Below are 25,039 nucleotides of genomic sequence, written 5' to 3' on the forward strand. Positions count from 1 at the left end.
AATACTTTACAGCTTCTGCTTTCATTTTAAGGAAGTGTTCATGTTCTTCAAGTGAAGAACTGAAGCTGTCTTTGCATACGGCATTCATACAGGGGATTTCCTCATTTGATACTTTTGACGCTTAACAGCGTTATCTGATCATCAGACGGTTGGTGTATCACTTTTTTGGTGATGGAGAGATAGTACATCTATGATATTATCTATTAACTGTAGCTGTTATTTTTCAAAATTAAATTTTTTTATATGTAGCTCCTAAAGTGAACTACTACTGTCAGATGAAGAGTCCAGGAAAAAACCCGGCGCTCTGGATTTTCTTCCTTGAGGAAATGGTGGTAGTTGATGGGAGAGAAAATTTAAGTCCAGATCCTAAAAGGAAACAAGAACATTGACACAACTAAATATAATTTTGATGTATAGGAGAATATTTTTATTTAGAAACACACAAAACACATTGTCAGGTCAATGCTGTTGATGATAAAATTAGCTTAATATTTTAAATAAATAGCTAATTTTAGCTTGATTTCAAAAATAAATTTGTTAATTTAAAAAAAATGTTTTTAGGTGCCCTATACGTTTAAACATAAAAGTGCTATACATGATACCATAGAAGAACCATTTTAGTCTGTAAGGTTTCTTTAAAGGTCCAGTGTATAGATTTTTAGCACCATCTTACGATGAGATTGCGAATTGCAACCAACCTCTCACTTTTAAAAACGCATAGAGAAGCTACGGTAGCCACCACAGGACAAACATATCATTGTCTGAGACAACGTAGTGACAAGACGCGCTCTATAGAAGAGTTTATGCATTTAGGGCTACTGTAGAAACATGGCGGCGCATGTAAGGGGACCCGCGGTGTATGTAGATAAAAAAGGTAATAAAAACAATACAGTTCATTACGTAAGGTCTTTACCAGTGTTGGGGAAAGTTACTTTTAAAAGTAATGCATTACAATATTAAGTTACTCCCCAACAAGTATCTAATTGCGCTATATAGTTACTTTTCATGGAAAGGAATGCTTACGTTACTTTTAAGTTACTTTTGCATTACTTTTTCCTACTTGGCTGAGGCTTGATCTCTTGCAGGTGTTTTTATGATCACAAATATGATCACAAAAATGCCTGCCATCTCCGTTCCTAACTCAAACTATTCCTGCTCAGGTGCAAATTCTACGTTAATATGTTCAGTTTAATTCAGTACATTTTATTTTTAAATTTAATTAATTAAACTGAAAAGTAACTCACATTACTTAAAAAAAGTAACTCAAATATTAATGTGTACATTTATAAAGTAAAGGGATACTTTACTCGTTACTTCAGAAAAGTAATATTATTACATAATGCGCGTTACTTGTAATGCGTTACCCCCAACAATGGTCTTTACACCACTGATAATATAGTTATGTATATTATAGTGCATTTCTGTCTGGTCAAGAGATCCTTGTAATGCTGCGTTCACACCAAACGTGAATAGACAGTCAAATTCGCGTCTACCGCCTCTATTTTGCTACTTAAACATTGTGAATGCATTTGCGCGTCTAGAGCTAAAAAAATAGACCTGCGTAAAAAGCAAGCGTTTGAAATTAAATTAACGCACGTCCGAGGCGATATCCGCTACTTGTAGGAGGGGTGAGGAGTGACCGCCACAGCAGCAAGCAGGCTCCTTATTGGTTAATGCGGTGCAAATTTACGCCAAAATTCACATTTTTCGACCGGGGCGTCAGACGCAAATTCACATCATTCGCTCGTCAAAATGCCTCATTCGCGCCACGAGACCTCTAGACCATAGACTGTAAAAAAATGGACGACGCCCGTTCGCTCTCTTCCATTGGTGAAAGGTGAAGCCGCCAATGTCCCCCAGTCTGCGCAGTACCGATTTCGGGACCAGTCCTGCACAGTAGTGAGCAGGAAGTAAAGCCATGAAATCAAGGCCCCGCCCTCGCTCTCGCAGAATGCGCATATCACAGCTGTCAATCATGACGTGACACCACCATTTTTATAGCAATAAATAACTAACTAAAACCAAACACTTGAGCGACTTGTGCAGCACGCTTACTCTAGACGCGTGTAAACCAAGCGTGCCGCCAAGCCCTGAAAAGGGAAGCCAAAACGTCTCAATCGCCCCCCCCAGTGACTGGTCCTAGTATAGGTCATAAGCCCCGCCCATTCTATTTAACGGGACTTGAGACCAACTAAGCAATTTAATTACACTTCAATTATCTTTTTTCCGAAGCTGGTTTCTGTCATTTACTGTAGTTTTTATCAAGCTGATGTAAATTCAAGTGTTTGTTTTTAAAATAAGTTTGTTTTTAGTTAGTTATTTAATGCTATAAAACGGTGGTGTCACATCATGATTGACAGCTGTGATGCGCATTCTGTGAGAGCGAGGGCGGGGTCTTGATTTCGCGGTTTTCTTCTTGCTCACTGTGCAGGACTGGTGCTTAAATCGCTACTGCGCAGACTCAAGACCCAAGATGTCAGCATCATATCGGGACACTGGTGGTTTCACTTTTCACCAATGGAAGAGAGCGAACGGGCGTTGTTCATATTTTTACAGTCTATGGCGTAAACGCGTCTTTACATTGACTAAACAGACGCTATATTTACATATAATACGGTTCTTTTAAGACTGAATGGTTCTTCGGGGAACCAAAATGTATTCTTTACATCGATGGTCATTCGAAGAACCATATTTTGGATCCTCAAAAAACGAATTAGTCAAATGTTCTTAAAAGAACCGTTTCTTTCAAACTTTTTTATACCTTTTGCGAAACAGAAAGGCTCTTCGGATGCTAAAGGTTCTTTATGAAACCATTCAGCCAGAAATGGTTCTCTTCGGGATCATGAAGCAATAGGGAAGCACATTTTGTAGCTCTTTTCCCTTTAAGAGTAGTAAAGAGTAGTAAAATAAAATAATATCAGGGTCCAGTTGAGAACCAGGGCAGAAAATTTTAATTCAGTTTTGTTAAAAAATATTTGGTGAATGTTGTACTGGCCTCATGTGTGAAGAATGAATTCATCTCCTGCAGTTCAGGATGAAAGTATGGAGTAACCGTTTGAAGTCTGAGGGCCATCTTGTGTCTCCTTTCCTCCTGGAGTTCTTGTCTAATCATTACATAAACACAAAAGTATATGCGTGCACGTCTGAAAACTGAAACCTTTAAACCGGATTAACTGTTTACCTGTGCCTGTTAATCCTGTTTTCCCACAAAGATTTTTGCTTCTGCTTATCGACACTATAGAAGCAGAAATGAGAGAATGTGTTATGAAGCTATTAGTCACCACGAACTTTGTGGTCTGTTTATAAATATATACATGCAAATAAAACCACAGAAATGTCTTATGAAAGTCACACTAAATCGGCTATTCATATTTTATATCTCCCATTGTGTTAATTAAATAAAGATATAAAAACCTAATTTAGATTGTGTACAGAAAGATGAAAGATTTATAACGTGAATAAAAAATTAGCAATACTACTCGATATGTTTCACATCTGTTTTCTCGTGTAGTTCGTCGGGCTGTTGGGCCGCTGTCAGCGCTTGAGTATAGAGAGACGCCACATCAGCTGAAACATGTGGGAGAACAGGTTATTACAAATGTTATTCATATCACACGACTATGAATAACAGTTTAGTTTTCAATTAACCATTAGTTGAAGAGCAATGAGCTTTGAAACACTGATCAAAATATCTTCTTTTATGTTGAGCAGAACAAAGAAACTAACACAGGTTTGTTCCAACATGAGGGCGAGTGATGACTTTCCCTTTAAACAGCATTATTTTTAAGAGTATATGACAGAGCAGTGCTTTCTAAATGTATTTGTTGCATGCACCATCAATAACATCAAAATACTCTTTTGTCAATACCAAACCAGAACCATGTTTCTTCCCCATTAGTTAGGTTAAGATATAAAGGGATACCCCAGCCAAAAATCAAAATTACCCCATGACTTACTCACCCTCAAGCAATCCATATCCAAGATACACATGTCCATCATCTTTCAGACAAACACATTTAGGGCCCTATTTTAACAATCTAAGCACATGGTCTAAAGCGAACGGTCTAAATAAGCATGTCCGAATCTACTTTTGCTAATTTAAAGACGGGAAAAATGGTTTGTGCGCCGAGCGCACGGTCGAAAGGGGTTGTTCCTATTCTTTTAATGAGTAATGGAAGTATTTTGGGCGTAATGTGCAATAAACCAATGAGAGTCTCAGCTCTCATTCCCTTTAAAAGCTAGTTGCGTTGGCGCTATGTCTAATCCCTATTAGAAAGCGGAATTTGGAGACTGAAAAATTAGACGGAGGAAGAAGATCCCCAGTTTAAGATTAATTTTAAGTAATTGTGTTGTTTTTCACTTGTATTTATCCTTGTTCTGTGTTGTGACATGTAGACAAAAAAGTTTTTGTTTGGGTCTGTAATGCCTTAGAAGCTTCCTAAAAACCTCTCTCAGATAGCTCTATTAGTGTGGGGGATTTTAAACAAGTGGTTTTGCACCTATTTGGCTCCCCCTACTGGCTTAACTTGCAATCTCATTACTGACTGGCTGACTTTGCTGCCACTCAAAAAATGTAGCCAATTATTTTAAAGTGGAGGGGCAGTGAGATGTCTGTGATGTCATAAGCATCAGTTTTTCAGATTGGGCCGTTTTCTGGCTGACATTTCTAAAAGAGGAATTTCTATGAGACTGAGATGTTTAGCATGTCTAGCACTTTTTGTATGTTCATGAATGTGGGTAGAGTTCCATTATTCAACAAAGACAAGGTAAAAATGGTTTTTCGTTCTCTGTCCCCTTTAAAGCATTACTTAAAAATGTTTCTCATCTCACCATATCCACAGATACAGAGTCGTCATATACAATAAATCCGTGTTTTTCTTTAAAGCAAATCATTTATTTACTTACCAGGCAGCAGGTGAAGTAGCTCTTTACGCCTTCTAACGTCTCATTATTAGTCCTCATTTATATCCAAGAGACTCAATTATAATCTTTTACATTTGAATGCTTTACTTTTTCATATTTAAAAGTGTTTTTGTGCTGCTGCGCATCCATGTGTGTGATAAGCAAACCCGCGTTGTCGTCCCGTTTATAGGCGCATGTTTTAGTTGGTCAATGGCGTAGTCTATTTAGTTGCCTCAAAATAGCAACGCCCCAACAATGCGCCTGAACACACCTTGTTTTTAGATCAGAATGCCCATGGGCGCAAAAATGGGCGCAAATGCATTTGCTATTTAAACAACGTGGCGCTAAACGTGAAAATTATAATTGTGCCGGGTTGAAACTAGCAAAAGATGCTTGCATCGCGCATTGCGCTGCATTGCGGCGGGTGTATGATAGAGCCTTTAGAGTTATTTTAGTAAATGTCCTTGCTTTTCCAAGTTTATAATGGTAAAAAACAGGGATCAGGAAACAACTTCTGACTTTAAAAAAAAAAAAAGGTTAAAGGAACAGTATGTAAGAAATTTATATCAATTAATCATTAAATGGCCCTGAAATGTCACTAGACATTAAGAAATCATTTTCATTTCAAATACTTCTATCACTCACAACAGCGGTCCGGCCAGGATATTGTCATTTAAAAAGTGGAGTTGCAGCCCTCAACTGATGTTTATGTTGTCGTTTGGTATATTGGCCACCAGCTGTGTGATTGCAGTACCAGTTTTAGCCACACGTTTTGTGATTGCAATACCAGTTTTGGCCACAATCCTACATACTGTTCCTTTAATAAAGGTCTTCTGTGAGTAATTGATGCAATTCTGTAAGAAAAAAAATATTTTTTAAACTTTATAAAATGTGATTAACTAGCTTCTGGTAACGATGCCATATTAGACTTACGCGATTTATGCTAGCGTTTTAGCGTAGCGAGCCATACAGTAGGTACGTTGCGTAGTGACTCTTGTGAATTGCGCGAGTCTAAGATGGCATCATTACCGGAAGCTAGTTATTATAGTTTATACAGTTTAAAATATGGATATTTTTCTTAAAAAAAAAAAAACATCGCATTGATTACCCACAGAAAACCTTTATTAACCCCTTGAGCCATGTGGATTACTTATGTGAATGATGGATGCACTTATTTGAGGTTTTAAGTCAGAAGTTGTACTGTTATAAGCATGGAAAAGCAAGGACATTAACTAAAATAACCCCAAATGTGTCAGGCATCAGTCAGTATTTAGTGTGACCTCTCTTGGCACTAAACACATCTTAAGCTTTTTTGAAGACCTGAAGTCATTCGATTAGAATTAGAAATTAGGATTTAATTTCATTTAAGTTTAAGAGATCCTGCAGCTGCCTGCTTTTGCTCAAGTGGGAGGGGAGTTTACCCTAAATACTTGACACTTCACCTTATACTTTTATTATATTTATATATGATCACTATGCAATTGCAAAAACAACAAATCTAATGGTAGCATGGTGGCCTAAGACTTTTGCACAGTACTGTATGTATCTCTGATGGTTCAAGGGTAAATACATCATGGGGTAAGTCTGATATACGGCTGGAGTATCGCTTTAAGTCTGGTCGTCATTTACATTTCTCATATTTGCATGATGTGACCTCACCTGATGGAGGTCTTATCTCCATGGCAACTGTAGGATCTTCAGCGTCTGGCAGGGACTGTAACAAAACGAGGGTTTAAGTTTACATAAGCTTATGCAAAGCTTGTACCAACAATGTGTAAATCACCCTTTGAACTCTGAATGATAAATCATTTATAAAAACATTTTTTTGTCTATTCTTTGTATTATAATGATTGATGGTGGATCTTGACCAGTACAAGCTGCAGTAGACTGTTCTGCTGAACTTTGTCTTTTGGAGTATATGGGTCCTTCAGTTGCATCTTCTCGCATTGATACTCTCTTTGTAGCAACTGCTCAATATATACCTGTTATATATTCAAAAGTTACATTTGTGAAAACATGGCATTTCAATTACTCACAGTAAAATGAATGAACCTAAAGAACATAAGAGTCTGATAAAAAAAATGCTAATTTACAAGAAAACAAGTCAGATGCTCTTAGAGGGTGCATCCAAGCTCTTTAAATGTTAATCTGTTAAAGAAAAAAAATCATTTTTGTTTATAAGTATTTTGTGCAGCAGGAAGTAGAAACACCTTGATGTTCTCCTGCAGTCTTCTACGCAGAGGTTCGGTGACGGCCGGATGCTGGATCACCTGACGAACCAGCAGCACATCAGGACACTCCAAAACTGGCTGGACTAGGACTGAAGTACACATGGGTTTATCCTTTATCTCAAGACCACAGCCAATCGTGGTGACAAAAGGAAGGCCTGGAGTCTTTATCTAATCACCAAAGGTGGACAAAAAAAGACTTAGTAGTAATACAGAGTAAACTTAATAGTATACTCTGACACATATAGTTTGTGCTCAACTGGCAGAGCATTGCATTAGCAAAGTAAAAATCATGGATTTGATCTCTAAAGAAACACACACATCCCTGTTTGGATCCTAAGGAATGAATGGGGCTAGGCTAAATGCTAACACATTCACGACGCGCTGTACAAAGATTAAGTGCACGCATTGAATTAAGATAGGTATGTATTAATTCATATAAGTTGAGGTAAACACATAGTAAAATATTGAAAAACGGTGGTGTTTTCCTTTAAAAAGTCACTTTTGATGCATCAACTGCCAAATGCATAGATGTAAATTAGTTTCTGTTTTACAGTAGATAAATAACCCATAGATTATATATGTTACCTCGGATGTAAATGAGTCCCATTTCCTGGATTTAAGATTGGTTGGAATGATGTCATCCTCTTGCTTGGATAAGAGCCAATGAGAGCAGCTGTCTTTAGGAAAGGGCTTCAAAAGAGTGATGCAACACGATTCTGGAAATAAATAAATTAAGAAGACAGATCATTATCAAGTATACGTAATACATAACTAAAGGGGATAGATAAAGGCCTTTATGATTATACAACTGCTGACCATGTGACTCTGTTAAAGGATCAGTGAGAACAGCGATGGTAGAGTCACTGCAAGCGGTCTGCAGGAGATCTTCTACATCTTGAGCTCTTAGCAGCTCGCAGGCTGATCCATCTTCATGTACCACAAACAACCTCAAAGACACAACGCATACGTTTTGCATTTTTATTATATTTCATAGTCAATATTTCTCCCTTAGATACATTATGCAAATAAATCAGGTGTGATCAATTTTTATAGTCCAACGTGATCATGTCTTCGTTTAATATTGGCTATGCTTTAAAAGACAACTTTACACTGCAAAATATTATTTTTAAGAAAAAAAGTCTTGTTTTCAGTAAACATATCCAAAAATTCTTAAACTAAGATGCTTTTTCTTGATAAGCAAAACGACCCAAGAAAATAAGTCTAGTTTTTAGACCAAAAATATAAAATTTAAGTGATTTTGAGCATAAAATAAGCAAAAAAATCTGCCAATGGGGTAAGCACATTTTTCTTAAAATTGTCTTGAATTTAAGTGTTTAAGAAAAATGTTCAAGATTTTTTTTTACCCCATTGGCAGATATTTTTGCTTATAAGGTACAAAGACGAAAAATATCACATCTAAGTTATTTTTTGCATAAAACAAGCAAAAAAGTCTGCCAATGGGGTAAGCAAAAAAATCTTGAACATTTTTCTTAAACACTAAATTCATGCTTGTTTTATGCACAAAATCACTTAAATTTAAAATTTTTGGTCTAAAAACTAGATTTATTTTCTTGGGTTGTTTTGCTTTTTAAAAAAAAACATTTTAATTTAAGAATTTTTAGATATTTTACTGTAAACAAGACAAAAATACTAAGAATGTTTTTCTTGAAAATCAGTTTTTGCAGTGTACTTACTGTCATGTTGTTACAAACCTGTATACATTTCTTTGTTATGATGAACATGTAGTAAGATATTTTGAGGAATGTTTGTAACCAAACCGATCAGAAGCCCCATTGACTTCCATAGTAGGAAAAATAAATACTATGGAAGTCAATAGAGTGTCTGATTGGTTTGATTACAGTTTTTTTAAATATCTTCCTTTGTGTTATAAAAAAAACCTTATACAGGTTTGTAATAACATGAGAGTGGGTAAATATTATTTATATTTTTGGGTTTACTATCCCTTTAAACAATTTCAAAATGCAGAAAAGAGGCAGAGTCTCGTCTTTGAAAATTACTTTCCTGTTAATAATTTCTAGGAAAATACAATTTCCTTAATCTGAGGTTTCTATTAAAGGGGCCATGGCATGAAAATCAGACCTTTTCTATGTTTAAGTGCTATGATTGGGTCCACGGTGCTTCTATCAACCCAGAAAATGTGAAAAAGAACAACCCTGTAACTTAGTTTTGGTAAACCATTCTCTGCAAGCACATGAAAAATAAAGTCATTGAAATTTGTCTCTCCTTGTGATGTCATAAGGAGCTCTTATTATAATAATACAGCCCCTTAATCTGCACTATCCAACCACAGCGCTGCCATTTAGTGCAAAGAGAAAGAGAAAAAATAATTGACAGCACAATTGAGTTTTAAATTCAACAAACCACCATCATTGTGATCAGTGTTTGCATTTCATCCGCTCATTTGCATTTTAAAGGACACACCCAAAACGCCACATTTTTGCGTACACCTACAAAGGGTCAATTTTAACATGTTATAATCAATTATCTAAATGGTGTTTTGAGCTAAAACTTCACATGAGTATTCTGGGCACACCAAAGATTTATTTGACATCTTCAAAAATTCTTGTGACATGTCCCCTTTAAGAGACTGACCTGGGTGGGTGTGTTTTAAAGGCAGCTTTCTGTCGAATTTCTGATTCATTTGATGTCTGATGTTCTGATCCACAAGCCGTGACAGCAACCTGACAGTCTGTGTTAACCTGCACACAACAATAAAATCACACAAAATCACTGCAATAATATTTCCAAGATTAAATGTTCAAACAAAACTTATTTATCAAAGTTTGAACTCGTTATTATGAATCATGATCTGGTTTAAAGTCTTCGAAAAACAAATCATGGAAAGTACTTCAAACCGGTTCCCATCTGTGTCTATCGTACGGCAGATGACATCAGCTCTGTGGTCCATCACATACTGGCCTAGTGTGTCATCGTCTGATCCAGACTGATGAGATGTGTACACCACCCTACCATCTTTATGGATGTGAAGGACACCACCACCGCAAGGATAAACCTACATTAAAGATAGACACGGAGGCTTTACAGATAAGGTTCATTCCTATAGCTTTACATATCTACTCATCCATTCACCTTGTATGATCCAAGAGCTGTCGCTGTGATGGAGGTGCCGTCTCCAAAGAGAACATCACAACTTTTTCCTTCACTGTCCATTATTACTGTGGCAAATTCAGCTTTCTCCACTCTGACCAGCTTATCTCCTGGAGTCAAATAGGTATGATACTTTACTTTGTTTAATATAAAGCTTCAAAAGTATTGATAGTGAGTATCAGAGTATCTAACCTGAGTTTAGATGTTGTTGCAGCTCCCTCTGCTGCTGTGAGGTGGTAATGCGCGTACCGTCTGCATGATCCACTATCACTGTACCATCTTTTCTCAGCACAGAGAGAACTTTGTCCTCTCGTGTGACCACAACCTACACATTTATTAACAACAAACGAGCTTTTTAAAAGGTGTTATATTTGTCTGTATGCTGTTTATGTATGAATAAGTAATGACTTACTGTCTCATTGAAGGGGTCTGTAGCATGATAGGCCAAAAGTGGCTGCACGCTGATTTGTTTTCCTGCTACAGAGGCGATTCTGAAGCCGGAGGGTGTCGTAGTGGTCCAAGAACCTCCAGTAACCTTGCATGTTGGCTTTTCTTTTTCTACTAAGTTAGGTTGAGTTAAGCTTATGTCATCTGCAGATTCAGCCTTCCCTGCAAATTACAGAAGAACTCACGTCTGCTTTAGGTTTGTTTACTTGTGTGCTTATTTCTTTAAGCCCATTATTTATTCAGGCCCATTTCAAACCTTTCAAAAGTAGTTGTGTATTATAATAACGGCAAAAATGTGTTTTAAATATATGCTAAATACATGTTTTAATATGACATATGGCATGATATAAATTAAGTATCGACATTTATATATCAACATATATTTCAGGGGCAACAAATACATTTCTATTTTTACCACTCATACGGCAAAAAAAAAATATTTGTCCTGGCCAAAAAAATTAAATTGTATGTAGTATGTAAAAATGTTATAAAGTATATTTTTGCAGTTGAATATATACTTAATTTTAACCTTTTCGAACCTGTCATGTTTACAGGTTTGTAACATAAACAAAGTTTTTCTACCAATGCGACGTCAATATAAATGCATTTACAATCTGTACTTTTTATATATATATTTCGAATATTTTTTTGGGCCGTTTGTTCTAGATTGTGACATATATTTAACTTAATATATGAATAATATTTGAATAAAATATTTTTTATTATTTAAATTTTTTTTTTTTTGCCAAATGGGAAGGGATGCTAAACAATTAATCGCGACTAATCGTTAGCAGAATAAAAGTTTTTGTTTACATCACATATGTGTGTATACTGTGTTTAATAAATATGTATATATATAAATATGAACACATTCCTGTATAATTTTAAGAAAAAAAAATATATATATATTAAGTATTTATATTTATATATAATATAAATTATACATAAATATACAAATGTATATACACATTTCTAAAACATATACATGCATGTGTGTACATTTATTTATACAAAGTTATTATACACAGTTCACACACACATATATGATGTAAACAAAAACTTTTATTCTGCTAACGATTAATCGCGATTAATCGTTAAGCATCCCTATCTAAAATTGCTTAGGAGAACTGCAAATTTGTATTGGTAAAATAATCTGGATTTTGGGTATACCTGATGCAAAATGAATATGTTATGTTGAAATTTGAACTAATATTGACTTTTGATTGCAATATTATTTGGCAACAGTGGTGGCTTCCCTTTCGAGGGGCGCAAATTCAAGTTTTCAAACTGAGCTCAGATTTGCCAAGCAGTGGCGGTAGATGACTTGTTTTTCGTGGGTTTAGGAAAGGGTTTATGATAAAAGACACGCTCATGTTCACAAAATACACTAATTTAACACTAAACTCTGATTACACAGGACATTAAGCAAGTATCTGGCAAAAGTGAGCATCACTTTTATCATAAACCCTTTAGACGCGTGTGCAGCAGGCACTTATTTTGACAAGAAGCATGATACACATGGTTAACATGACACGCCAAACACATAGTTTTGACATGACGAGCCACACACATGACGGGCTAAATACATGTTGTGATGAGCATTGCATCATGCACACTCAAAAGATTGACTCAAGAATTATTTTGTCCCCGAAACAAAGATTCAAATTCAAATGTAAAAGAATTGGACCCATGTACTCCAAACAAAAACCTCTCTGGTACATGCATGGTTTTAAAACATAAATAAATAAATACCCTTAGTTCATGGTAATTGTACCTTTTTTGTCTTTGCCTCTGGTGTCCACTGCTGGTTCTTTGATAGACTCTACTACATTCTCTGTGGATGTCTGAGGAACCACTACACACACTGGGTCCGAGTCTGGACTTCTACTTACTGTACCGTCCGCAAACAGGACCTGAAACACAAACGCTTGCTTGTTACTCTGTATTACCTGAGTGCTGATGCACCCATGTGAGTATTTGCAACTTGATAACCGTTGTACGAACTGAAACATATGAATCAGGTGAATATTCAAATACCTCAGTAGCTCCACCTTTCATGTGTTTTATGACCGCTCCTCTGCCTGTGATCACTCTGGAGACCTCAGTGTTTATGCTGATGTCTGATCCAGACTCTTTGTTATAGTATCTCTGTTTTATCAGCAGAGACCGACTGCTAGAATGACCATCTGCAAAAACACAGATAAGGTCTTACAGCAGCTGTCTGAGCCTTAAAGGCATAGATAAACTATTCCACAATGATAGTCTATAAATAAAACATGCTTATTGTTTAATTCGTAATGCTGCTTCTATTAAAATCAGTTTTTCAAAATATATTCATGACAGTCCAGAAAAACCTACAGTATCACAACTACAGGTGCTGGTCATATAATTAAGACCAATACAAAGAAAGGATTTTTAGAAATCTTGGCCAACTAAAAAGTATGAACATGAAAAGTATGAGCATGTACTGCCCTCAATATTTAGTTGGGCCTCCTTTTGCCTGAATTACTTCAGCAATGCGGACAGCTGAAACCCATGTCTTGCATACGTCTGTGCATAGTGGTTCTTGAAGCACTGACTCCAGCTGCAGTACACACTTTTTGAATCTCCTCCACATTTTTGAATGGGTTTTTTTTCACAATCCTCTCCAGGGTGCTGTTATCTCTATTGCTTGTACACTTTTTTTCTACCACATCTTTTCCTTCCCTTCGCCTCTCTGTTAATGTGCTTGGACACAGAGCTCTGTGAACAGCCAGCCTCTTTTGCAATGACCTTTTGTGTCTTGCCCTCCGTGTGCAAGGTGTCAATGGTCATCTTTTGGACTACTGTCAAGTCAGCAGTCTTCCCCATGATTGTGTAGCCTACAGAACTAGACTGAGAGACCATTTAAAGGCCTTTGCAGGTGTTTTGAGTTAATTAGCTGATTAGAGTTTGGCACCAGATGTTTTCAATATTAAACCTTTTCACAATATTCTAATTTTCTGAGATACTGAATTTGGGATTTTCCTTAGCTGTGAGTTATAATCATCAAAATTTTAAGAAATAAACATTTGAAATATATCAGTCTGTGAGTAATGAATGAATATAATATACAATTTTCACTTTTTGAATTTTAGTGAAATAAACCAACTTTTTGATGATATTCTAATTATATGACCAGCACTTGTATATTGCCAAAACAAAGATTTTATTGAAAGGGATAGTTCGGCCAAAAATGATATTAAAGTCATGATTTACAAAACCCCAAGCTGTCCGAGTTGCATATGTCCATCGTTTTTCAGACAAACACATTTTTGGATATTTTAGAAAATGTTTTAGATCTTTCAGTTAATTTAATGTAATGTTACGGGGTCCACGACATCCTTAAAAAAATAAATCCAAACGGCTCCAGGATGATAAACAAAGGTCTTTTGAGGGTAATCCGCGCGGTGTTGTTGTAGAAATATCCATATTTAAAACTTTATTAACGTAAATAACTACCTTCCCGTAGCGCCGCCATCTTAGTCACGTCCGCATTCAGCCTTACGCAACCTACGGAGGCTACTCTGCTGCTGCTCTGTACCCCCGCCCCCCAAATTTGTCATACGTCACTAAGAAAAGTGCGTACACTACGCTAATACTCTCTCCTGAATACAGAGGAGTCTAAGATGGCGGCGCTACCGGAAGGTAGTTATTTACGTTAATAAAGTTTTAAATATGGATATTTCTACAACAACACCGCGCGGATTACCCTCAGAAGACCTTTATTTATCATCCTGGAGCCGTTTGGATTTATTTTGCGAAGGATGGACGCACTTTTTTTGGACTTGAAGGTCGTGGACCCCGTAACTTCACATTTAATCAACTGAAAGATCTAAAACATTTTCTAAAATATCCGAAAAAGTGTTTGTCTGAAAACGATGGACATATGCAACTCGGACAGCTTGGGTGTGAGTAAATCATGGTTTTAATATATTTTTTGGCTGAACTATCCCTTTAAAATATATATATTATTTTATCCATTGCAAAATATGATGGGACCCATATGATGGCAAGACAAACATATATTTACTTAAGTTATTATTCGTAAATAATATTTGAATACAAAAGTCTCACCTGCTAAATCTTCAATATTAAATTGCAGGATGAGTCCATTGGGAACAGACACATGCAGACTGAGGAACGTTGCAGAAGAAAAGCTGTCCATATGCTCACACTGTACTTCAGAAGAATCTACCTGAAAAAGCAATGATACACAAAGGTTTTTATTGATACACATTGTATCTCAGTTAGAGAACAAAAATTAATCGAATGCTATTTTGATCCAATAGTACCGGGTGAGCAACAGTACCATCTAACAATTTCAATTACAACTTTATGTCCAGTCACCTGGTCCCATAGCTGTTGGTCTGTAGGGAAGCTAGGCACTATCGGCCGGAGACTTTGAGCTTTTGACTTGCTCGGGTTGGTATGACTGCATGAGAGCTGAATGCCATTGGCCAGGACAGCATAGAAAGAGCCAAGTGTCTCTGTTTTACAATCTGTCTCGACTCCAATAGCAGCTGGATTGGACAAAAAAAACAATATCTATAGGTGCAGAAGCATGCATAAAATATCACCAATGAACATTTTATGACGAAACAAATGTCCAATCATTTTAGACTAATCTCATTTGTGCAACACATACCTTGTTTAATCTGGATATCATTGTCCTTCAGTTTATCCGCTTCTTTCTTTCTCTCTGTAATGTATGTGTAGAGGTGATGGCCATCCTTCTTCACACATATTTTCAACTGTCTCAAACCTGAAGATAAAAACTAATCTATTTAATAGTGTAAAGTGTGTCTGTGTGTATATAAATGCAGTCTTTGAATGAGTTAAGATAAGCTCATTTGGATATTCAAACCTTGTATGAAATGAAAACTCTCAACATCTATTTGTCCACCATCAGAGGGAAAGAGAGACTGAACTTCCCCATAGACCTGCACAAGTTTCCCATTTAAACTGTAGCCTGTAAATGCCTGCACAAAATACACACATTGTAGTCAATTTGATGATAAAGTTAGCAACTCAATCTTTTGAAGTCACCATTAAATTAGTTAATTTTGATATAAGTTACTGTATATTTAAAGTAACATCAATTTCAGACAAACATTTGTTCTCTTTTTGTCTGTTGGTTCTTGTGGTGTCTCTATAACATCTCTGCTCTTGTCTTCAGGCAGTTTAACTGAACTGGGTGTTTTGGACATCATCTCTCTGCCCTTCCTTGAGGAAACCGGGGTCTTCTTGATCTCCTCTTTGACTTTTGGTGTGGCCTTCCCTCCTTTATCCTTTGTCTTTTTTAATTGCTCCTCCTCGTTTATTCTATCCTGCTCCATTTTCCATGCCTACAGGAAATATGTAAGAAAAAGACCATGTTTATCCTACTAATGAAGTCAAAGGGTATGTCAACCATCATTTATCAAAATATCGTAAAAAAGAAAGAAACTCATACAGGTTTAGGACAACATGAAGGTGAGTAAATGATGACAAAGTTTTCATTTTTGGGTGAACTATCCCTTTAAATGTCTACAAACAGAAAAGGTCAGTCAGGCTGCTAAGAGCAAAATTATTAAATGTAAAACTGATCGTAGAACAGCATCGTTCCTACACAAGCATGTTTCTGAATCTTACAATTACAAGTTTATTTATTTCAAATTCTCCAACATTCAGAAATTGTAAAGTTATTTGCAGGTCATGTCAGATTTTGAACCTCAAACGTTTTGTGTGGTAAATATCGATATTTAAAGATTAACATTGTGACATTAAGACACCACAAATACAATACTCAACCATTTACCACAACATGAATTAAGATATTCCTAAATTCTTTATCCATCTTTCAGTAATAAAAAGAAATGTGTTTGTACTCACTTTGAGAGAATCCTTTCTTATATATAATTCTGTGTCTGAGATTGGTGTGTCTAAAAGAGAGAAGTATTCATTTTAATATTTAAACACGCTATTATCCCATTTACAGTAACTGAGATGTGTTTTAATATATCGTTTCAAATACCTAATTTTACTCTGGTGTAATGAAAATAAGAGTTGCACAATTCTGGGAATTTCTGAAACTTTCCATGGAAATGACACCTAAATACTGTATATGGGAATTTTGGCACACGGATGAAGGTGAGTCAGATGTTTTGAAAGCTAATGTTTGTATGTGATATAGTTTTATAAATAACCCCAAATTTACAAATAATTTCCTTTAATTTCTTAAGTTCCAACTTGGAATATTTTTTACACTTTGGAAACTTTCCATTCAAATGACACAGAAATATATGGGAATTTTGGCACATGGATAAAGATGAGTGAGATGTTGAGGAATCTAATGTTTGTATGTGATATAGTTTGTATAAATTACCCAAAATGTATAAATCATTTCCTTTAATTCCTTAATTGTCGTCCACCTTGGAATTTTCAAAATTTTGGAAACTTTCCATGGAAATGAAACAGAAATATATGGGAATTTTGACACATATACAGTAAAGATGAGTGAGATGTCGAGGAAGCTAATGTTTGTATGTGATATAGTTTTTATAAATTATCCAAAATGTACAAATAATTTTCTATAATTCCTTAAGTTTCCAACTTGGAATATTTCCAAATTTTGGAAACTTTTCATGAAAATGACAAAGAAATATATTGGAATTTTGGCACACAGATGAAGATGAGTTAGATGTTGAGGAAGCTAATGTTTGTATGTTATATAGTTTGTATAAATTACCCAAAATTTACAAATCATTTCCTTTAATTCCTTAAATTTCCAACTTGGAATATTTCTTAATTTTGGAAACTTTCCATGGAAATTACACAGAAATATATGGGAATTTTGGCACACCGATAAAGATGAGTGAGATGTCAAGACAGCTAATGTTTGTATGTGATATAGTTTGTATAAATTACCCAAAATGTAAAAATAATTTCCTTTAATTCCTTAAATTCCAACTTGGAATATTTTTTACATTTTGGAAACTTTCCATGCAAATGACACAGAAATATATGGGAATTTTGGCACATGGATAAAGATGAGTGAGATGTCGAGGAAGCTACTGTAATGTTTGTATGTAATATATAGTTTGCATAAATTACCCAAAATTTACAAATAATTTCCTTTAATTCCTTAAATTCCAACTTAGATTATTTCCAAAATTCACAAACTTTGCACACTAAAAACATTGCTATAAACATGCTCATGTTAAGGGAGTGACATATCAGACACCTCTCTTCCTATCGGCCTCTGAAGGAGTTTGTATAAAAGTTCTGTCTTCCTCTTTCCTTTCCTGTTCCATCTGCCATTTTTCATCCTCTTGTTTAGTCCATTCACGAATGAAGTCAGACACATACTCCAAGTAGTTCCTACAAGAAGATGAGTGTTATGAATATTAATTTTATGCCTGGTCATAATAATTTTCTTAAATTACACTAAGCAAAAATCATGATTTAGAAACATGATATACATTAGGAATCTTTTTTTGTCTAATTTTAAAGCAGATTAAGATTTATTTTTGGTTGAACTATTCCTTAAAATTAAATATATTGTGTTCAATTAATCATTTGTACCTGAACCCCACATTTGTGTGAAGTGATGCATTCCAAATTTCTTTGCAAGTCCTCTGTGGGCTCATGAGATTATGGCAGATGACATAAATAGCGTTGTCTCTGCTGCAGTAAAATTTGTCCACAAATCTATAAGTTTCAGACGCACACTGGAGGACCTAAATATGTGGAGAGATTCTGGTAGGATTTTCAAAACACAGCATTCCAAAATAATAAAAACAAGAATGATCTGCATGTCTAAGGGTGTGGTACCTGAGGGAAAACAGATGCACTGTGGTTCTCCACAAAATTCCAGTCTTCTAATCGTCGAATGAACGTCTTTTGGAGATCTGTCATGGTCAATTCATTACCCTGCATGTTTACAGTTTTTAGTATGTCAAAACCATTTCATTTCCATATTTTTTTTTACAACAAACAGGAGCACACATTTAATCCTACCTTTTGCTCCTCAATCCCAGCAGAACCTTCTGCTGATCCTGTAACATAAGAATATTAGTTTTGTATAACTAGACCTAGACCTATTTGTATTATATGTAAGTAAAATAGTATGCATTTATGCTTTTCATACTGTTGTTCCAATACAACTGTTTGGCAAATTCAACAGGGTTGTCCCATGGTGTGAGACTTGGAGGGTCTGATCCTTTAATACAGCCGTTCTCATCTATTGTAGTCAAGTTCACACTCTCGAACACAAACAGCTGAAGAAGCCTCTGTAGTTCAGACCAGCTCATAGACTCTGGAGATGCACACAGACCATGTAAACACACATTGCTATAGGCAGTACTGGGTCCCAACTTGTATCCTCCTCACCATCAGTGCAGAAGTGCCGCAGCTCTTGAGATCTGCTCAGCCTATCAGAGGAACTCGCAGGGAATCTAGACATCAGGCTGGTCCACACATAGCTTTTATTCATGATGTCTGCTTCAATTTTGATGACATCAAACCCATCCCGGACCTACAACATAAACACAGTGGGTTACATTAACTAATATGCATACAATTCTTCAAACTCGCTCATACATGTATGTATATTCAAATGCTCACAGATAACTGGTGGAGTCTTTTTGCCCTTTCATCATGATGATTTATTAGGAGGGGTTGTTTGTGATCCGCATTCGTTGGTGTGTCCTGGATTCCAAAATCCTCCATCAGTTTCTGTCATTACACACACAAGATGTAAAAGCCTAGTAATTGCTGCTTTTGTTTTAACATTGGTCTGATAAAACAACTTTACCTTCCTGTCTTCTTCAGGAATTGGCAGGCGCAGCACAGATGAGACCATGTAACTGATTTGATCTTGATCGGGCTGCTCTGAATCGACTGATCCTGACATCACTTCCCGTTCTGAGGCCACCACCTGCACAGTATGCAATTTAAATTTAGGTTAACCACTTTAAAAGATAAACTAAAATCATGCAAAGTGCACTGATCACACACCTGCTCCAGCATGCAGTCCAGGATAAGTGGAACGGATGTGATTTCAGCAGGAATTTTGTCCAGTAAGTCATTGTAACATCGCATATCAACCTCTGTGCTCAAAGCAGAAGATTCTGGCTCTGTTAACCAAACCAAATTTAATTCATAAATTGATTTATGCTCTTATGCTAAACAACAGAATATAAATAGCACATGAATTACAAAATCACTTGAATATTTTCGGAAATACATAAGATCAAAAACAGTCTAACATATTTTTTACCATTGACTTCGTCTTTCTTCCTTGGAGTTTGTAAAACCTAAAACAAGAAACAAAAAACAGCAGCCCATTAAAACTCTGAAATGTATGAAATTATCTGTTGAGGTAGTCTTCACCTTTTTGTGACATATTTTAACAGAATCACTGTTGTACTCAGTGTTCGAATTATGTCAAAGATTATGGGGGGTCCCCTGGCTAAGCTAAATTACCCTTAACTCAAACTCTTACCATTTTTACCCCTCCAACACTGCAAAAAAAAAAAATCTTGTAATTTTCTTGAGTTTAGTGTTCAAGAAAATGTTCAAGATTTTTTGCTCACCCCATCGGCAATTTTTTTGCTTGTTTTATGCACAAAATCACTTAAATTTGATATTTTTGGTCTAAAAACTAAACAAATTTTCTTGGGTAATTTTGCTCATCAAGAATCTTTAGATATTTTCACTGAAAACAAGACAAAAATACTAAGAATTTTTTTCTTGAAAATCATTTTTTGCAGTGAAATTAGTGTGAAATAATAGTTTAAGAAGAATGTTTCAAAAGCCCCTAACCCAATCATAAATCATAGGGCCCTATTTTAACGATCTAAGCGCATTGTCTAAAGCGCACAGAGCAACGTCTAAATGGGCGTGTCCGAATCCACTTTTGCTAATTTAACGACGGGAAAAATGGTTTGTGCGCCGAGCGCAGGGTCGAAAAGGGTGTAATGGGAGTATTTTGGGCGTAACGTGCAGTAAACCAATGAGAGACTCAGCTCTCATCCCCTTTAAAAGCAAGTTGCGCTGGCGCTATGTCTAATCCCTATTTAGATGACGGACTTTGTAAACTGAAAAACTAAGCGGAGGAAGAAGATCCCCAGTTTAAGATTAATGTTAAATAATTGTGTTGTTTTTCACTTGTATTGAAATTTTTATTTTTTTATTAAAACCTTTAAAACCCGTTTTCTTTTAGTCATGGAAGTAAAAAAGCAGGCTTGTAATTGCTTTAAATGTCAAAAAATAATTTAAAAGTATGTAAGGTTTGTACTATATTTGTAACGAACAGGAGATAAAGAATTTACAAACGGCTCTCTGCACGTTTCAGCACTTTGGACAGCGTTTTTATTTTTAGCAAAGAGTTATTTTAAGCATTACTTAAAAATGTTTCTCATCTCACCATATCCACAGGTACAGAGTCATCATATACAATAAATCCGTGAGGTAGCATTAAAAAAACATTTAAAAACAGATGCATTTGTTCAAAGCAAAGCATTTATTTACTTACCAGGCTGCAGGTGAAGCAGCTCTTTGCGCCTTCTAACGTCTCAAAATTAGTCCTCATTTATGTCCAAGAGACTCAATAATAATCTTTTACATTCAATCCTTTAATCTTTCATATTTAAAAGCGTTTTTGTGCTGCTGCGCATTCATGTATGTGTTAAGCAAACCCGCGTATTCGTCCCGTTTATAGGCGCATATTACTTATGCGCTCTTTAAATAACAAAAAACACAATTGCGCCATTGACTATAGACTTTAGACCAGGTTTTTGTTGGTCGATGGCGTAGTCTATTTTAGTTGCCTCAAAATAGCAACGCGCCAACAATGCGCCTGAACACACCTCGTTTTCAGACCAGAACGCCCATGGTTGCAAAAGGGGGCGCAAATGCATTTGCTATTTAAACAACGTGGCGCTAAACGTGAAAATGATAATTGCGCAGGGTGGAAACTAGCAAAAGACACTTACGCTGCATTGCGCCGGGTGTAAGATAGAGCCCTTAGTATTTTTGTCTTGTTTTCAGTAAAAATATCTAAAAATTCTTTAATGAAGATTTATTTTTCTAGGTCATTTTGCAGAAACAAGAAAATACGTCTAGTTTTTAGAAAAAAACAAACAAAATGTAAGCAAATTTGTGCTAAAACAAGCAAAAAAATGTGCCAATGGAATAAGAAATTTTTTCTTGAAATAAGTTTACTTTATTTCATAAACACTTTATTCAATAATTTTTTCCATTGGCAGATTTTTTTTTGCTTGTTTTAAGCACAAATTTGCTTAAATTTTATATATTTTTCAGAATTTTTAGATAAGAATTTTTAGATATTTTTACTACAAACAAGACAAAAATACTAAGTAAGTATTTTTTTGCAGTGAATCTGTCAATTCCTACAGAAAACAGCGTACTTAAAAGTTTACATTTATTTCAGACAGAAATCTTTTGAATTAGTTTATTGTGAAACTGGGACAAATAATGGACAGTATCGCTTTCTTTTAATAAAAATCAGGGGGACCCCCTAATTTATATTTTTGCGCTTCAAAGGGGGTCCATCAATGCTTATAGGAGGTCCTTGACAACCCCCCCTGCAAATTCGAACACTGATTGTACTGTACCTCAGATGAGCTCTGCGGTCTGGACTGCTGATTGGGTCTGATGGCCACTGGTACCTGCATCATTCTAATGGAGCTGAGATAATGACTGTACTGTCTTCTCCAGTCCAGACTGTCATACACCAAACATGCTACACCCTCAAATACATCAGCCCCGAAAGCCATCTAAAAGACAATATTTGATATATTGTATGTGGACACTTTAATGCAAAGTGACCTACAGTGTGTTCAGTACATTTTATCAGTATGTGTGATATGAACCGATAAACTTTGCCAACTGAGCTACAGGAACACAGATGGTGAAATGTATCAATATTAAATAAATAATATTTGTCAAAAACTATAGTTTATAAGCCTAATAGTGGGCGCGAGAAGTTGTCCAAATTAAGTTCTTAGCAACACATATTACTAATGCTAAATACATTTTTGATATATTTACATTAGAAATTAACAAAATATTTTTATCTTAACCTAATATCCTATTTTTGGCATAAAAAAACAATAATTCTTTGACCCCCAATGTATTGTCGGCTGTTGCTACAAATATACCCGTGCTACCCATGACTGGTTCTGTGTTCGAGGGTCACATATGCACAATCGTTTATGATAAATCATAACAAAATTAAAACCACAAATTTAAAAATGTACAGAATGTTACTGTTTGCAGTACAAGTAAATAGACTTATTTTCTATTCACCATGGCTTCAACGTTGCCTTTGTCCTGGGGCAGCAGATGCATTTTTACACTGTAGCTCAATCTGGCCACATCACTGAGTCTTGATCCTACATTCCCACTGTTCAACACCTGATCCAACTGCTTCCAAAACACATCCAACTCTTGCTGCCTCCTTCGCTTCAAAGACCCAACTTCTGAACAGGACACAATGAATTTTATATGCTTACAAACATGATTTTTAAATTTAATTTCAAAAGTATTATATCAATAAAACTATTAACTTACCCTGATCTTCTTTTGAATAGGGATTGTCTGATAATGTTTCTTTGGGAGCCTCTGATTGGTCTTCTCTTTCAAAGCTTAGTTTAATAACATTGGACACATAGATACCCAAAGAGTTCAATGCAGAGATTAGATGTGGCTGGTTGAACCCCATCATCAGGATGTAATGTTGCGGGCCATCATCTGGCTCATCATCTGCACAAAGATCAAAGAAATTAAAACATATGAAAGAAATTGTTCTTTAAGAACCTTTGAGATGTTTCTTCTATGGCATCGCTGTGTAAAACATACATTTTGAACAGATGAATCCTGCACATTATCAAGTTCATTTCATGTCTATGCATAGTTTGTCTAATATCTGTGTACGCTTCAGTCAGGCCTCACCTATGTATTCGGTAGTGTGTTCCTCTTCCCCTCTGCGTTTGAGTTTGGTGTTCTTGGTTGGAAGAGAAAGCTCAGCAGCTGTTTTCCCTTTTGCTTTACCTCCCTGATCCTTACTGGCAGAATTAACTACTGCTTTCTCCTCTACAGCCTTAGAGGATACACAAATGTATGTATATTCAATTACATATAACCATAACATAAGTGGCAAAAATCTTTTACCTTCTTTTCAGCGGTTCTCCTTTCAATGTCATAGTTTTTGATGGTCAGAAGCTGGAATTTTATCAGTTTTGCCATCAGATCCACAGTAATTTGTTCTCCAGAATCCACAAGTGACTTTGCAACTTCAGTCACCTACAGAAGGACGTAATTGCATGGAAAGCAACAAAAAAAATCACATTTGTCGTTTTTTTTTAAGTATACACACGACTCAAAGAGGTTTGTGACTGTACTCTGTATAATGAATAACAATGCCCACCTCAAAAAACATGGGAACATCTTTAGTCTTTCTGGACTTTGGGTTTCCTATTTCATTGATCTGTGACACAGAAATTTTATTTTTATTTAACATTATTACACTGTAATATTGCATAATACACAATATTGTATTATCTGTCGATTTATGATATGGATTATTATTATACAAAATCTAATATAAGACCTTTTCCAGAGTGTTTTCCCAGGACAGCGCACTGAATAGCTTACGCAGGGGTCTTTGAACGGCCTGTAGCAGGGAATTAATGAGCTCTTCATCCTCTGCACTCTCTGCCTGCACCAAGGACACACTGACCATCCAGTCATTCTGAAATCACACACCATTCAAATCACATAAAAGTGAAATTTGTTTAAATATCATATACATGATTGGATAGGGAGACATAGGACTAAAATAATAAAGAAACAACAATCAATAAAAAAGTATTAATGTATTAAACATTTTTACATCACTTAAACTTAAAAACAGAAATAATGTCTGTCTCTACTCACCTGTCTGTCTACTCACCTGTGTCTGTCTATCCATTCAACCTCAAGCTTTCAAAACTACTTTTTAAACTAGTTTAAACTTTCAGACTAGGCTTTCTCATACCCATATTAAAGTTTGTCTTCAAAATGTACTTTAAGTTGATATATTACCTCCTCAAACACAGCAGCAGACAGAGCTGAGTCCCAAGCTTTCCCAGAAGCTGCTCTGGCAGGATTAACTCCAGATGGAGTAATACTTTTATTACGTTTGGGGGGCATTTCACGTTATTACATTCACGAATGACACACGTACAAATTAAGATATATTTACTATTATTTTTGTAGCGAACTGTGTTAGCCAAAGTTTTCCTGTCTGACCCAAGTTTCTAAAA

At 35.7% G+C, this 25,039-nt stretch overlaps 1 protein-coding gene across 1 annotated transcript; it reads right to left on the reverse strand.

The window, feature by feature from the left end:
- Positions 1–238: 238 nt before the first annotated feature.
- On the reverse strand, positions 239–24,965 carry spag17 (sperm associated antigen 17). Its single transcript, XM_065248017.2, has 40 exons — positions 24,819–24,965; positions 24,346–24,486; positions 24,163–24,222; positions 23,907–24,038; positions 23,688–23,835; positions 23,307–23,498; positions 23,043–23,215; positions 22,349–22,510; positions 19,990–20,026; positions 19,728–19,846; positions 19,525–19,647; positions 19,335–19,445; positions 19,101–19,245; positions 18,859–19,026; positions 18,729–18,766; positions 18,543–18,641; positions 18,294–18,448; positions 17,953–18,089; positions 16,602–16,651; positions 15,842–16,075; positions 15,595–15,709; positions 15,376–15,492; positions 15,078–15,250; positions 14,805–14,925; positions 12,747–12,895; positions 12,484–12,622; positions 10,675–10,871; positions 10,455–10,587; positions 10,245–10,372; positions 10,003–10,167; positions 9,747–9,853; positions 7,950–8,080; positions 7,719–7,849; positions 7,113–7,301; positions 6,771–6,884; positions 6,562–6,616; positions 3,477–3,567; positions 3,182–3,235; positions 2,996–3,104; positions 239–366 (listed from the first exon to the last, which is right to left on the reverse strand). Exons 1-40 carry the CDS (start codon positions 24,924–24,926, stop codon positions 253–255), a joined length of 5,064 nt encoding a protein of 1,687 aa, XP_065104089.1. The 5' UTR covers positions 24,927–24,965; the 3' UTR covers positions 239–252.
- Positions 24,966–25,039: the final 74 nt, after the last annotated feature.

This window comes from Paramisgurnus dabryanus, chromosome 11 (genome assembly GCF_030506205.2).
Source record: "Paramisgurnus dabryanus chromosome 11, PD_genome_1.1, whole genome shotgun sequence".
Classification (NCBI taxonomy): domain Eukaryota; kingdom Metazoa; phylum Chordata; class Actinopteri; order Cypriniformes; family Cobitidae; genus Paramisgurnus; species Paramisgurnus dabryanus.

Bases quoted from the DNA above. Each gene is read 5' to 3' on its own strand.
- spag17 (XM_065248017.2), bottom strand. From the start codon at position 24,926: ATGCCCCCCAAACGTAATAAAAGTATTACTCCATCTGGAGTTAATCCT. The intron at 20,027-22,348 runs GTACAGTACAAT...TTCTTGTTTTAG, and splicing joins GACCGCAGAGCTCATCTGAG to GTTTTACAAACTCCAAGGAA. The intron at 3,568-6,561 runs GTGAGGTCACAT...CACATGTTTCAG, and splicing joins GGAGATAAGACCTCCATCAG to CTGATGTGGCGTCTCTCTAT.